General features: G+C 38.6%; 1 protein-coding gene across 2 annotated transcripts in view; it reads left to right on the forward strand.

Moving 5' to 3' along the window:
- osbpl7 (oxysterol binding protein-like 7) overlaps positions 1-14,468 on the forward strand; it is an 18,308-nt gene continuing 3,840 nt past the window's right edge. The window contains exons 1-19 of one of the 2 annotated variants that reach the window (XM_044178828.1): positions 1-302; positions 4,279-4,477; positions 5,331-5,474; positions 5,562-5,615; positions 5,699-5,812; positions 5,896-6,048; positions 6,168-6,291; positions 7,091-7,209; positions 7,340-7,438; positions 7,689-7,712; positions 9,846-9,999; positions 10,227-10,333; positions 10,443-10,611; positions 11,527-11,673; positions 11,756-11,892; positions 12,435-12,572; positions 13,266-13,329; positions 13,482-13,560; positions 14,297-14,441. In XM_044178828.1, the coding sequence (XP_044034763.1) occupies positions 4,349-4,477; positions 5,331-5,474; positions 5,562-5,615; positions 5,699-5,812; positions 5,896-6,048; positions 6,168-6,291; positions 7,091-7,209; positions 7,340-7,438; positions 7,689-7,712; positions 9,846-9,999; positions 10,227-10,333; positions 10,443-10,611; positions 11,527-11,673; positions 11,756-11,892; positions 12,435-12,572; positions 13,266-13,329; positions 13,482-13,560; positions 14,297-14,441 (2,100 nt within the window). In that variant the 5' untranslated portion in view covers positions 1-302; positions 4,279-4,348. The remainder of the gene's footprint in view (positions 303-4,278; positions 4,478-5,330; positions 5,475-5,561; positions 5,616-5,698; positions 5,813-5,895; positions 6,049-6,167; positions 6,292-7,090; positions 7,210-7,339; positions 7,439-7,688; positions 7,713-9,845; positions 10,000-10,226; positions 10,334-10,442; positions 10,612-11,526; positions 11,674-11,755; positions 11,893-12,434; positions 12,573-13,265; positions 13,330-13,481; positions 13,561-14,296; positions 14,442-14,468) is intronic. The other variant, XM_044178829.1, reaches the window with a different exon arrangement.

Consider the following 14,468-nt stretch of genomic DNA (forward strand, 5'->3'; position numbering starts at 1 on the left):
GACACATTGCGCACGGCGCGCGCATCCTGCGACGCACAGCTCTCCTTGGATTTGGAGGAAGCTCGTGTCACTCACCGGCAGAGAGGACACGGTCGCTGGGATTATGTGATCAGAATCAGTGATTATCTGTGGAGATAACATGTAGTTTGACTCATTTTTCAATGGTGTTCGATGGAAAAACGTTTTCTTCATCGAAATGCTGATTTCCCGCAGTTTCTCAAACGCCAGATGAGACACTTGTTGGATTTATCAGGCGCGGAGGACTGCAACAGATGATGATGAGAGTCGGATGTGGATTTCAGGTAAAACTTCTTCCCTGGCCTTTAAATATTAGCTCAGAAAACACAGACCCGAAATGCAAAAGTTTGGGTTCAATTCAGATGCAAATGACCAATGAAACAATCCATCAGAATATTTAACATAATTTAGATATTATATGTAATTTTCATTCATCTATCTAGCGAGTGCATCGTGGACCCCTGCTCATATTGGTAAAATACAAAAAAAACGGTTGGTTGAAATTCTCAAAACTCCCACTTCTCTGTGTACGGGGACAGTGGCTTCTTAATGGGCTTTAGATAAGAGCTTGTGCAGCCCTGAATAGTTCTCATGGGCCCTAAAGGACTTGTGTGACATCAGCTAAAAGTTGGGATAAAAGTTCCTGGTACTTTTGGTGGAAAAAGCAGTTTTAAGGATGTGAAGTCAGACTGGCTGCTCACACTGAACCATTTTCACTCAGATATATCAGTGTGGCTGCTTCCTGCTTGCGCTTTTGTCAGTTAATTGTCTGTCAAAGCAAATGCAGAGTGTGTGACATCCTCTCCTCTCTCTGCTAACAATCACACACTTCTTCAGCTGTTGGAAGACAATGTGCTTCCCCCCAGGTGCTGTTGGGTATATTTACATTTTCTCACCTCTGATTTTAATTACAAACATACTGAGTCCTTGTAATTTGATTTACTAAAGCATTAATCAGGAGAATCCTCACTTAGTCTATTTAAAGTGTTTGTTCTGCAAATGGAGTAAGGTTGAGGAATTTCACACTCATTCATAAATATTATCCTTCACTGATCTTCGATTGGCTGCAGTTTTTATTCCAAAAACGAGGTTATAGCTGTCGTAATCTCTGCATCTTAACCGTCTGGCATGATGCAGTTTTGTGGCTGTTGCCAAAATGCATCCTTCACCTTGGCTGACTTGTTTTGTTGGCTTCCATTTCCATATAATGAGCTCATGATGTAACTTATCCATCAGTATGCACACCATGTCTCCTCTTTCTGGGTCAAACAGGAGGAAAAGTTGCATTTTGACCAAGAATCATTCGTTTATTTGGGGTTTTTGAGTTTTTGAACAGCCCTTTAAATGCTTTATTGTCTCTTTAAAAAGTTGATTCAGATTATTTGGAGTGTGATTGCTCTACATTTCCTAAAAGTGAACAACCTCAACTGTATGCAACTATGAAACCTATACTGTAAATACTAGATTTTCAATAACAAGTTTTGCAAAAGCTTCAAATCTGGAATTATAGTTTGTACTCTTAGTTAAAGCCTTGTGGAAACTGTAACATAACTTTCGTCGCCATCCAATGAGTTCAAAACCAATTTTTTTTTAAAGTTGTAGGTCAGATCTCCCTCGAAAAAGAGATTTTAATCTCAAGGGACTTCCTGGTTAAATAAAGGTTAAAGAATTATAAAAAAAGAATATTCTTTGTGCTCCTCCTTGAGTAAGCGAGCTCAGAAACCCGCAAATCCTTTCATCCTGTTTCCACCACATGCTTTTCTCACCGAGGTCAGTTACTCTCATCCTCTCCTGCTGTTGTGTAACAGCAAGCCAGGCTGCTTCTGCCCAGATTTAGAGGGATATCAGTTTGGATGTAATGCACCATTCATTGTGTATCCACTGAGATATATTCTCACTGTGTTAAGAGTTCACATCGCCGTAAAACCTAAAAATGTTTTCTCCATGCGAACAAAATTTGGTCACTGTCTCGCAAACAGGTTTTCATCAAACCTTTTGACATCAAAGCACTGCATCGTATTTATTCTTTTTTGTAATCGCACTGCATATTTTCTGTTTTTATGTCTGTAAAGCACTTTGTCAAAAACAAGTGCTATTTAAATAACTTATATGATTCTTCTTCTTCTTCTTCTTCTTCTTCTTCTTCTTCTTCTTCTTCTTCTTCTTCTTCTCATTATCATTTCAGATTCATCTAAACGTGTAATTTCTAAGTACTTGGATACCAATCCAACTGACATTTTTCTAACTGCTGTCCTGTGTGATTGTGGTCAGCATCTTTGCACTTTTTATAGAGTTGAATCAGCACTTCAATGACACAAAAATGTAACATTATAACCTTCAAAAAGATAGTATCTATCGCAGGCTTATTGTATTAGATTGGAGCATGTTATAGGGTGTTTATGTCTTTTTAAACACCCCCATGTTCAAAGGCTCTATGATTAACAGATAATTCTGTGACACAGCAACCACAAGAATGACAAGAGACACTACATCTTCATAGGCTGTTCTTGTTTTTACCTCAAGCATCTTATAAAGGAAGACTGTGCTCAAATACATCATTAACAGTTTCTTTTTTGAAAGATGTATGGTATCTGGAAACAAACAACAATTTAGCCTTATTCATTTCGAAATATCCCGTATAAAATTTAAAATATTCCCACATCAATTGTCTGTTTTTGTTCAGTGACGTGCTCAGTCTGGGTGACTTTAAGATCCAGAGTGATCTAGATCAGGATCCAGGAGTTATACGTGGTGTATCCAGGCAGCATTTGCGACATCAAATGAACCGAGTGCTCAGTTCCCACCTCTGTTAGGTAACTGGATTACAGAGTCCTATCTCGTCTCCTGCTTTGTTGAAGCTATTTAACACTTTCACTGTGGTGTGGAGCTGTCATGAGTCATTACACAGTGCAGCTCTTCATAAAGGACAATATCCAACTTAACATGTACAACATTTGATAAAAGTAAGATATTAAAGTAAGAGCTGGCTCCTCTGCAGTTTATTCTAACTTTACACTGCAACAGTTTGTTCATGCAAGCAAACGTTTTGATTATGTATTCCACTTAGGCCATGACGTTTAACAGATAATGTTTAATCGATTTGTTGGCGATTAATAAGCAACAACTTTTAATTAATGGATTCATTGTCAAAAGTCATTCATCAGATTCCAGCACCTCAAATGTGACGATTTTCTGCTTATCTCTGTTTTATAACACTGTAAACTGAATATCTTTGGTGAGAAAAAAAATCTCACCACAAGGTCCATTTAGTAGCTATTCTGGAGCTTTTGATCATATGACATTATCTTCATCAGCAGATGGAGTTTGACCAGCTGTCATGGAATTGTAGATGTTCAGATTTCCATTTTTTCAAAATATCTTTGGATTTTGAACTGTGGTTCGGTTAACACAAGCAATAGTGGAAGAAGTATTCACATAATTTACTTAAGTAAAAGTAGCAATACCACACTGTAAAAATACTCTATTACAAGTAAAGGACCTGCATTCAAATTTTTACTTAGGTAGAAGTACAAAATAAACTTAAATTATCAAAAGTAAAAGTACTCTTTATGCAGAATAGCCAGTGTCAGTGTTACTATGTTATTGGATCATTATTATTTATACATTTAAGCAGTACGTTCATGTTAGGCGCAGTGGAGTTCATTATAATTGCTTCATAACATGCTGAGTAGTTAAACTTTTGATACTTCATGTTAGAAACTGATCATATTTTTTATGTGTAAAATCTTTACTTGTAAAGTAACTAGTCACTATAGCTTTCAGGAAAATGTGAGTAAAAGACACAATATTTTCTTCGAAAACGCAGTGGAGTAGAAGTATAAAGTGACAAAAAATGGAAATGCTCAAGTACAAGTCCCTCTAAATACAGTACTTGAGTAAATGTACTTTGTTAATTTCCACCATTATAAACAAGCACTTTGAAGACGACAACTTGGACTCTTGTGAAATTGTATTGAGCATTTTTCAGTTTTCTGTCATTTTGTAGTTTAAACAATTAATCAACAATTTGAGAAAACAATTATCATTGTCATTATCGATCAATCATTACTTGCTGCCCTTCCTCAGAAGTCTTTACATTTATCTTTCCTTTCTTGAAAATGCATCCAGAAAACTTCTTTGATGTGTGTTCTTATTTGTTGTAATACAGACTGGAGACGTAATATTGATAATATAATATAATATTTTGATTTCAGGACCATATTCTCTCATTGGCTAACCTACTCATGGGTCTTTTGGCAGATTGCAGCAGATCTCTCTCAACAACCAGCCGATCACAACGGGGATGGAAGTCTGAGGTCTGCGCTCTGAAATGGATTCATATGGTTCTTCACTCAACCGCAGCCAATCGCTGGCGAGCGGCCTGGAGAAGACTTCACCAACGTGGAAGCCATCCCACTCTCGGAGCAGTAGCACTCTATCATCACGCCACTCCAGACAGGTGAGGCTTTGTATCAGTTAAGATTTCCCCATCATATAACAGCACTGCAGGTTGCCAGGACAAAATAGTTGTAAAAGGAGTAAACAAGGTCTGCCTTCCTTTGAGGGCACACCGTCACCAAAAGCAGGTCCAGGAAAACATCCTTCTTTTGTTGTAGTTTTAGTAGTAGTAGTTTCTGTTTTCATCCTGGATTATTATTTTGCCAGATGCTTTGGCTGTTAATGTGAAAGACAGTAAAGATGCTACAGTAAAATCAACACCACCCAGACAGTGTTATTGTGATGATGATGTTGATTTTATCATTGTGTCATGCACACAACTATGCCTAGACTGTATGGCCTTACAATACCCCACAAATGCATTTAAACCAGACTCAGAATACAGCATTTACCCTTACACTAAAAAGAGTCCAAAAAGAAAGAATGTCACTTCACATATCTCACATAATCAGATTTTCAGAGATTCCAAAGTCAACAAAATTCATAGATTACTAATATAGCAAGTAAAGAACATTTAAATTAAATTTATTTTCTGAGCTAACAAAGTTAGCTCACTTTAACACATCAAAATTAAACAACCAACCCAATTTTTGATCATCTGTACACCACAATATTTCAAGGTTTTGTCGAGCCATTTCATGAAAAACTGTCCTCATAGTAAGTATATAAGAGAAGTCAATGGGACTCACTTTTTACTTCCCTCGAAATACACACCTCTCCTCCGTTGTGTTTGCTGTTGTGCTTTTGTAAGAGGTCAATACAAAAGAAGAAGAAAACACAAACGTGTCAAGACTTGTAACATAGCCAAGTAACCTTAAACCTTAAAGTGTTTTTCCCATTCATGCTGTCCATAGATTATCAAAGACTGGGAAGTGATTGACGACCTTCAGCTAGAAATGCAAACAGGAGGTGACAGTCCTCATGATATGACCACCCCGGGTATCTGTGAAGGATATCTTCTCAAGAGGAGGAAGTGGCCTCTTAAAGGTTGGCACAAGGTGAGAAATCCATCCACTCTGTCGTCTTGTATGCAGAGATGTTGACTTTATAAATAAAGAGGTGATGTGTGATGATCTCTTTTTCAGCGATACTTTGTCTTGGAAGCAGGGATCTTGCGTTACTCCAAAAATCAACAAGATGTAAGCGAAAAATTACATTTTATAACAGGAGTTTTCACCTACTGGATTTGAAAACACTAAAACATACTTTTTTTCCACTAAAGGTCTCCAGGGGAAGAGTCCAGGGCTCTCTAGATGTTAGCCTTGCAGTAATGTCGATAAACAAGAAATCAAATCGGATTGACTTGGATGCAGGGGACATTATCTATCATATGAAGGTAAACGTAGTTATCAAGTGCTGCTGCTATTTTTCAAACAAGTAAATAGTGTACCTTCAGTGTACCTTTCTTGTCCCTCCAAGGCAAAGAGCCATGAACTCTACTACATTTGGGTAACCAAGCTACAAGCCCACCGCTTGTACAAGAAGAATGAGGCAGCTCAGGTTCACAGCGGCTTCCTCCAGACTTTGTCCCATGGCGCTGTGGCTGGACAAGCTCAGAGAAATGGAGAACTGGTGACTATCAAATAAACAATAATAAAGTCAAAGCTAACACAACAATCTTTACAAAGCGACTCAAAGTGAGTCTTAGATTAACCCCTTTTTTCCTCTTTGCTCTGTGTTCTCGTTACCAGAGATCTGCAGACATGGCAGATTCAGCTGGAGCATCAGGAGTGCTGCCCTCAGCTAACACCGCTGTGAATAGCAAAGTGTCTGCCTGGCTGCAGCAAAGTCAGGACACAGACACCTGTGTTCAAGGTATTTGTCATATATTCCCAAATGCAAAGACACAACATTCACAAACCAATGAGAGAGTCTCATGAAAGAAACACATTTTGATTAAGGTCTGGATATTTTTTAAGTTCCTTAAAGGGGAACCAGACCTCTGTAGCCCACTCCTCATCTCTGCTTGAAGCTACATTAGCCGCTACTAGTATAACACACCTGATCGTCAGACAGAACTTTCAAGTTGCATTGTGGGTAATGTAGGCGCCAGGAAAATGAAGAAGAATGCATGGAATAAAAAAGATGATCTCTGGTTCTGCTACATCAGTTTTGATACTTAAAAAAAACAAACACTGTCCATCCTGAGTCTGATGATGGTATATTTATTATATACTTATTCCTCTGATAAATGGACAGGTGTAAATTATGTGACATCATGTTAAGATGCTGTATTTTCAGTGCAGCTACACTGATTGACAGCGTGTAGGTTTTCCTCGGTCTAAAACTTAATAAATATCAGGTCTCAGTCTACCAGAATCAAAGAGAAAGCATTTATTTCTGACTATTTAAACATTCTCACCATCTAAAAGCTCTTGAAATGTATTGAACTGCACATATTCATGATATCTAAATGTGTAAAAGTACCCACACACTGTTTTTCTTGAGCACCTACAGTAATACATCTGTTGTTTCTGTGGAGTCCTTGCTAACCTTCCTTTTTTCAACATAAAATGTGATTGTGACCACAGGAATCTTATTTGATTAATTAGTCACTCACTTAATCACTACTTTAAACTCAGTAAAAGAAAATACCTCTCATGTTTTCTTCCAGAGCTGAACCGTTGCCATTTGGACCTTACTGAACTAAACCGCTTAATCCAGAGTCTGCAGACGTTAGAGGCGGGCCAAGCTTTCACTAACGGAGACCTAAAGCGCATCATCAGCATACAGGTTGACTTGCTGTTCAGTGTGCAACAGCTAATTGAACCTGCAAGACCAAATCACTCCTCCATTCTAGGCAGAATCACATGAAAATAACATTATTTGTGGTTTTAATCTGCTTTTTACTTTTTTAAAACAGAATCTCTCTCTTGAGAAGCCGAAGAAGCAGAGGTCAGGGAAGATGTGGGGCCACTCTCGCACACTGTCCAGAGTGGAGGCCCTGGGAATGGTAAGAATGGTCTGTAACTTACTCTCTCAATTAGTATTAAGACCAAAAGATATGACTGACATTGTTTTATGTTGATTTGCACTTTTTTTTTTTACATTATTTTATGTAAATGTTTTAATTTAATTTGAAATACTAATTGGTTTTTGAGTGAAATCATAAATTAAGTCATATTACAGGTAATGTTTTTGAAAATATTGGGTTTAAGTATTTGAAATCACAACCCTCCAGTAACATTTTGGGGCCTTTCTCTAATCCAAAGCCTATTCGTGGGATTACTAAATCGGTGAGTTGGCAATGGTCAGAAAATGGGACAACTTCATTCATAAAAAATATTCAGTGTTCTCCATTTACACACTCTAGCAGACTCCCATCCTGAAAATGAATTGTGGCTGTATAAGAAATGACATGAAAGAAAATGTTTTTTTCAGGTTAAAATGGTAAATGGTGTTTTGTTTTAATTGCACTGAATAAGGTCTTTCTGTGTGCTTCAGACTGGTGTGATTGTAGTAGATGCCCTACCTCTTAAGGACTATTTTATTCAACATTCATAACATATTGCTATATCAGAGTATTTTCCCAAAGAACATAGCATATCAATGACATGATTTTGATCTATCGAACACTTTGAATTGTAGAGTGAGTAAATTAATAGATCAATCAAGAAAACCTGCATTTAGCTTAGATGCATGTAGTTTTCAATCCTGCTCTTTAGAAACCAGAGTACTGTTGCTTGTCTGTCCTGCCAGCTAGTCGGAGCACTGCAACTCTGAAGGTTTTCTTTCTTACCAAACAAACAGGACCTGATTTAAACATGAAATGCTTAAAGTGAACACATTTAAGTACAGAAAACCTGCAGGGCTGTGGTAGTAGAGGTTTGAGCCATAAAAAGTAGTTAGTCAACCTGATGTTCCAAGTGTAACTAGGTCCCTGATTAGATGACTATTATGATATAGATCAGACCTCTAGCTGTGTCTTTAACTTATATACTTGGCTCTCAGCATTGACTTGTCATAGCAGGAAGAGCAAAGGTGTAACTAATAATATTAATGATGACTCTGTTCCATTTTGGTCAGTTCAATTTTATTTATTTCTCCAGGATAATCCTGGGCACAAAAAATTAACACAACACACACAATGCTGCAACAATAAAACAGCCTCAGTTCTGGCACATTTTAATAGTTCAATTAAATTAGTTACACCTGTGTTTGACAAATAGTATTTTTAATGTGAAATTGAAGAGAGACGAGAGAGGACACGCCTTGCATTGTTTCCTGTTAATACAAAATGTACTATGCGCTGTATCAAACGAAGAGTTTGACATTTTGGGAAATATGCTTACTCGTTTTATTGTTGAGAGTTTAGGTGAGAAGATTGATATCACTCTCATGCCTGTACCGTAAATATGAAGCTACTGCCAGCAGCCAGTTATCTTAGCTTAGCATAAAGACTGGAAACAGAGGGAAACAGCTAGCCTGGCTCTATCCAAAGGTCACAAAATCCACCTACCAGCACAGGGGCGTTGTTTCAGTAAAATCCAAGGTACGGCAATGTGACATGACTTTGCAGAAAGACTCAGTGACGATGTGATTTGAAAAATATGAACTTATCTAAAACTTAATTTAAATGCTGAGTCCCTTCTACCGCACTCATTCAGGCCTATTGGTCTATGAGAAGAAAATAGACCTCTGATAGGTCCATAATATGCCCATCAGTGAATATGAGTGTATGTATATGTACTATAACTGTAATACAGGGGAGCTGTATTTTTGTAGTTGGCTAACATTATTAGCAAGCATTTGTTGTTATGATGATGAGCAGTATTAAATCATGGATGATCACTGTGTGTAGCCTTTGTACCAGCACCTCTAAAGCTCACTAAGTAACATGTTATATCTAGTTTGTTTAATCCGTGCAAAAATAGAAGTGTTAAAACGGGTTATGTGCAGGAGTAGCTGACCTCTGTGGAAGGGGACCCGCTCACTCTGTAGATAAAAACGGCTTATTCTAAGGTAATGAAAACGCAACGATTCTTATTTTCAGGTGATTATACACTAATGAAAACATACTTATATAATATTATATTCCATTTCTGCCAATAGCTCCTCCTAAATGTTACACACTGGACCTTTAACAGTCATAGTCCAAAGAATATTGTGTTGTATAATGATAAATACATTACCTTGTACCTTGTATATTCTTCTGTGGTCCGTGTTACATTCTTCATATTGGATTGTATGCACTCACAGTATGAAATATTGTCTGCATACTCTGCAATATAGTAACAATTAGGCGTGCAGAGGACTGAAACCTTCTGTCCTTTACACCCAAATTGTCAGATAACTTTTGAATTGTTATGGAATTGTTAAATGAACCAATGAATCAACCATCTTCCATCCTCCTCTGTTCACCTTCATAGCTGTCCTCCAGTCACCTGACCAGCTCGTCTCACCTCGGTGCATCAGTCCCCTCTATCCCTGACTACGTCTATTCCCAGCTGTCCCCTCCTACTGTCACACTGACGCCTGAGGGCAAGAAAATCCAGCAGGACATCTGCGCCATGTCGCTACGAGGTCAGAAAAACAGATATACATATACACACACAGGGTTTCTGCAGGGTAGTAGTAGGTAGCAAAAAGACTGAGATGAAATACATCCGGACAAGATCAGAGAGGGTACACAGAGATTATGCAAGGGAAAATGTTATAGTATAAAGTATAAACTTCCAGATTAAAATAAATCTGAAATTAATATGCATCCAAATTTCCCCTGAAACTTCTGTCTTCTTATTCCTCTTCAGTGCTTGCCTCTCTGAAGACAGTGCATGAAACTCTGTCCCAGGAGAGGCAGAAGCTGCAGGAAGTCTGGGAAACTAACAACATCCACCAGTCTAACACATTAGCTGAGGTAAGATTCATGCTGCACCTGTCATCTGGATTCTCAGGCACATATTCCCTTGTGTTCTTTGATGGCTGGTTTTCTTTGTTCCTCCCTCTTTCTCTTCCCCCGTCATTAGCCTGCAGCAGTGAGGCATTCATCCCACGGGCCTCCTTCAGTAGCAGATTCGGCTGCGGAGTATTTTGACGCCAGTGATGACATCCTTTGTGGTAGTTCCTCTGAGGTCTCTGATGAATCAGGACTTAGTGATGGAAGCACCACCAACTCTGAGCCAGAGGAAGGGCATGGTGGGTACATCTACATGAAGTATGTTATTTTAATTTGTTTCATCTTCTCTGACTGTAGTTGCATCAGTACAAAAACAGAAAACAAACTTAGTGGGATAAAAATAACTACTTACTGTAAGAACTGTGTTCACCTGAAAACTTTAAACTTCAGAAAAGACCTTATAAAGAAAGTTTTTATGTGCGTATTAAGACCATTCTCAGTATGTTAAAGCATTTTTACCCACGCTAGCGGCGAATGTCGGTCTGTCGGACGGTCCACCACTTTGGTCCAGGCTAAAATATCTCAACAACAACTGAATAAATTGTCAAGAAATTTTGTACAGACATTCATTGTTCCCAGAGGATGAAACCTAATAACTTTAGTGATCTCCTGACTTGTCCTGTAGCGCCACCATGTGGTTGTTTCAAATGAAATGTATCAACATCTATTGTATGTATTGTCATAAAATGTGGTTCAGACATTCATGTTCCTCATGGGATGAATTGTACTAACTTATTATATTATTATAACTTATAATATTTCCTCTAGCTTCATCATCAGGTAAAATGTTTGCCCAATACTTTGGTTCAAACTGCAAAACTAATGACATTCCCATCAGGCTCAGCTGCACTTTGTTTAGTGCCAATTAGCAAATGTTAGCATGCTAACACGCTAAACTAAGGTGGTGAACATGGTAAACATTATACCTGCTAAACATCAGCATGTTAGCATTGTTATTGTGAACGTGAGCATGACAATGTTAGCATTTGGCTCACAGCACTGCTGTGCCTACAGCCTCACAGAGCATGACTGTAGACGATTGTTCTTGTTATTGTTTGACTCGAACTAGCAAATTGCGCTGTTGCTCTTGAGAATTATTTCCAGTCTTGATTGCTAGTATGATTAATATTATTTTCCTTTCACCAACATTACAGCATCAGCCACCCGGAAGTACCGTGCTAGTATTTCCAGGACTCCTAACAGTGTTGTTCCAAAGAGCACCGGCCGGCGAACTACACTGCCCGCTCCCTGTCCTGACAACAGCCACGTGGGCCTCATGGCTATCGTCTACAATAACATAGGCAAGGCACCTGGACTAAATGACACCACTCTGCAATTACAGAACCAGCACTTTTCTGAGGCTTATGAGCTGTTTTTCCACAGGTAAAGACTTGGCTCGAGTGTCCATGCCTGCTGCTCTCAATGAGCCCATTAACCTGCTGCAGAGGCTGTGTGAAGAGCTGGAGTACAGTGAGCTGCTGGATACTGCCAACAACACAGCGGACCCCTACCAGAGGATGGTAATACTATTCCAACATATGTTTGTGTAAGACAGATGGGAAACAATGTCAACACGGTAATCAGTAATTCAGGCTACAGAAATTTCATGTATAATGACAGTGAAGGAGTGAAGTAAGAGGCAGTTATTATTACCTGGTAATTTTAACACAAAATTATTTTTAGTGCACCTGTCTTTACTCTTTTTAAACAGACAAAAAAATAAGGCAGGAGAATGGCTGCTTGTTGTCTTGTGGCTGCAACAATCAATGCTGTTGTTTTAAATCTCTTAATTTGGAACACATTAATCCAGCAACAGGCAGGTTACATGAGCAAAGTGATGCCGTCTTAGATTTATTAATAAACAACAAGGATATTTAACAACCAACAACAATTTCTCTTTCCCACCCTCATCCTCCTGAATGCTTCTGGTTTGAGTTAGAAAATAAGATTTTAAGTAAGCTTAGGCACCTGAGCATGACATATTAACTGCATCAGTAAGCGAAGGGAAGGGAAATGTGGGAAAATATTTTAAAATGCTGGACCTGTATTTTATCTCTTACAGGTTTACATTGCTGCCTTCGCTATCTCTGGTTACTCCACTGCGACGTTCAGAAACCGCTACAAGCCCTTTAACCCCGTGCTGGGGGAGACCTACGAGTGTATCAGAGAGGACCGGGGCTTCCGCCTCATCAGTGAGCAGGTATCTCAGGAAGAACTTCACAAACAGAACTTTTATTACACAGATATCTTATTCACGAGTAGCTTGTTTGTCTCACATCCCTGAAAGCCTTTAAGATCTCTGACTGGCTTTCAGGGGACCAAAAACGTTTAAACTGACTTTCTTTTAAAATCTGGAAAAGATGAAGGGGAATTACTATTTAGCCCCCATGATCCCCTCTTGGTAAATTAAGATGAATCACCCGTTGGTGTAATTGAGCGTCAACACTGAGTGATTTATTGCTGTAATAAAATCGCAGTAGCTAATCATGTTATCAAAAATTAACACAAACCATTTAATCATTTATTTTGAAGTGACTGCAATTAAGTGAAAAGTAATTAAATGTCAGTCCTCAACAAAGCAATTAATTTCTTCAACAGTAGCTTAGCAATGTAGCTCCTAAGAAACATATGATTTCTGGTAGGTACATTGATATTTAAGTGACCTGTTATACAGTTACAGTTGTGTGTGTCTTTGATGTTTTGCTGCAGAAGTGTGACAAATTATTCAAGATGCAGAATAAAAAACTCAAACTACAGATACTGGAAGTTTCATAATTTTGAGTAAATGAGGCAGATGATCTGAAAGCTGAAGTTCTTCTGATGAGCCTGGTTGCATGTGGTCAGATTCTTTTGTCTTGTCTTCGAGTCAGCATTCATCTCTATACTTTACCAGGTCTGCCACCATCCCCCCATCTCTGCCTGCCATGCACAGTCGGAGAACTTCTCCTTTTGGCAAGGTGAGACTCTTCTTTTATCAAACCACTTTGTTTTGTGTGTGTGTGTATGTGTGTGTGTCTCAGTTAGTGATGGTAATCACTTTGCTTTTGAAATGCATTTGAAAAGCTCATCAGATGTATATTCTCAACAACGTGTTTATATTCCTCAACAGACCAGCGATGGAAAAATAAATTCTGGGGGAAGTCACTGGAGATTCTGCCAACGGGAATGGTGAATGTCACTCTTCCAAGGTAAGCAGTCCACACCTGGCTATCTGTATTAGACGAGGCATGGCTCTAGCCATTACATGTAAGTGAAAGTCATACTTTATGTGAAGGTTCTCACCATTAGTAATCAGTTGGGATCAATGAGACATGAAACACTTTCCATGAATATCACCATTTTAAAATGACACTTCAGTCTCAGGAACCACACACAGGACAAACTGTCCATATTTTGCCCACAGTGGCTGTCAGAGCCCCAGCATTTGACCGTGTATACGTAATCAGAAATACTTTATTGATCCCCGAAGGGAAACTCTTTAAATGATGTGATGTAATAAGTAATGCACAATGAAGGTGTTTTTATGTTTATATTGCAATGCACAGAAGAACTTTTCCAAAAGCGTGTGTTAATATTAGAAGAATTAACTGAATTTAAGGCATATTATTTTCTTTTTTTGAGATATTTTTTTTTAACAGTTGCAATTGACAGTGTAGAGAGAGACAGAAAACCTGGGGTAGGGAGGGAGGGGTATGACACGCAACAAATGTTTGAATTATCCCTTGTTTCCTAATAAGGGACGATGTGGTTATAATTTCGGAGCCTTAACCAATTAAGCTACCGGGTGCCCAACTATTGATTATTTTCATTCAGTTTACAATGATATAAAACAGAGAAAACCAGCAAACAGTCACATTTGAGAAACTCAAATCAGAGAATAGCATTTGTGTATGATAAATTGCTGAATGTTGGTGTTTTGTCCAGGTATGGAGACCACTATGAGTGGAACAAAGTAGTGACCTGCATCCATAACGTCCTCAGTCAGCAGCGCTACCTGGAGCATTACGGAGAGGTCACCATCCGCAACCTCAAAAGCAACGTCTGCACCTGCAAGATTACCTTCGTCAAGGTGAATGAAACTACTTCCTGCACCACT

The sequence above is a fragment of the Siniperca chuatsi genome, linkage group LG20 (assembly GCF_020085105.1).
Source record: "Siniperca chuatsi isolate FFG_IHB_CAS linkage group LG20, ASM2008510v1, whole genome shotgun sequence".
NCBI lineage: Eukaryota > Metazoa > Chordata > Actinopteri > Centrarchiformes > Sinipercidae > Siniperca > Siniperca chuatsi.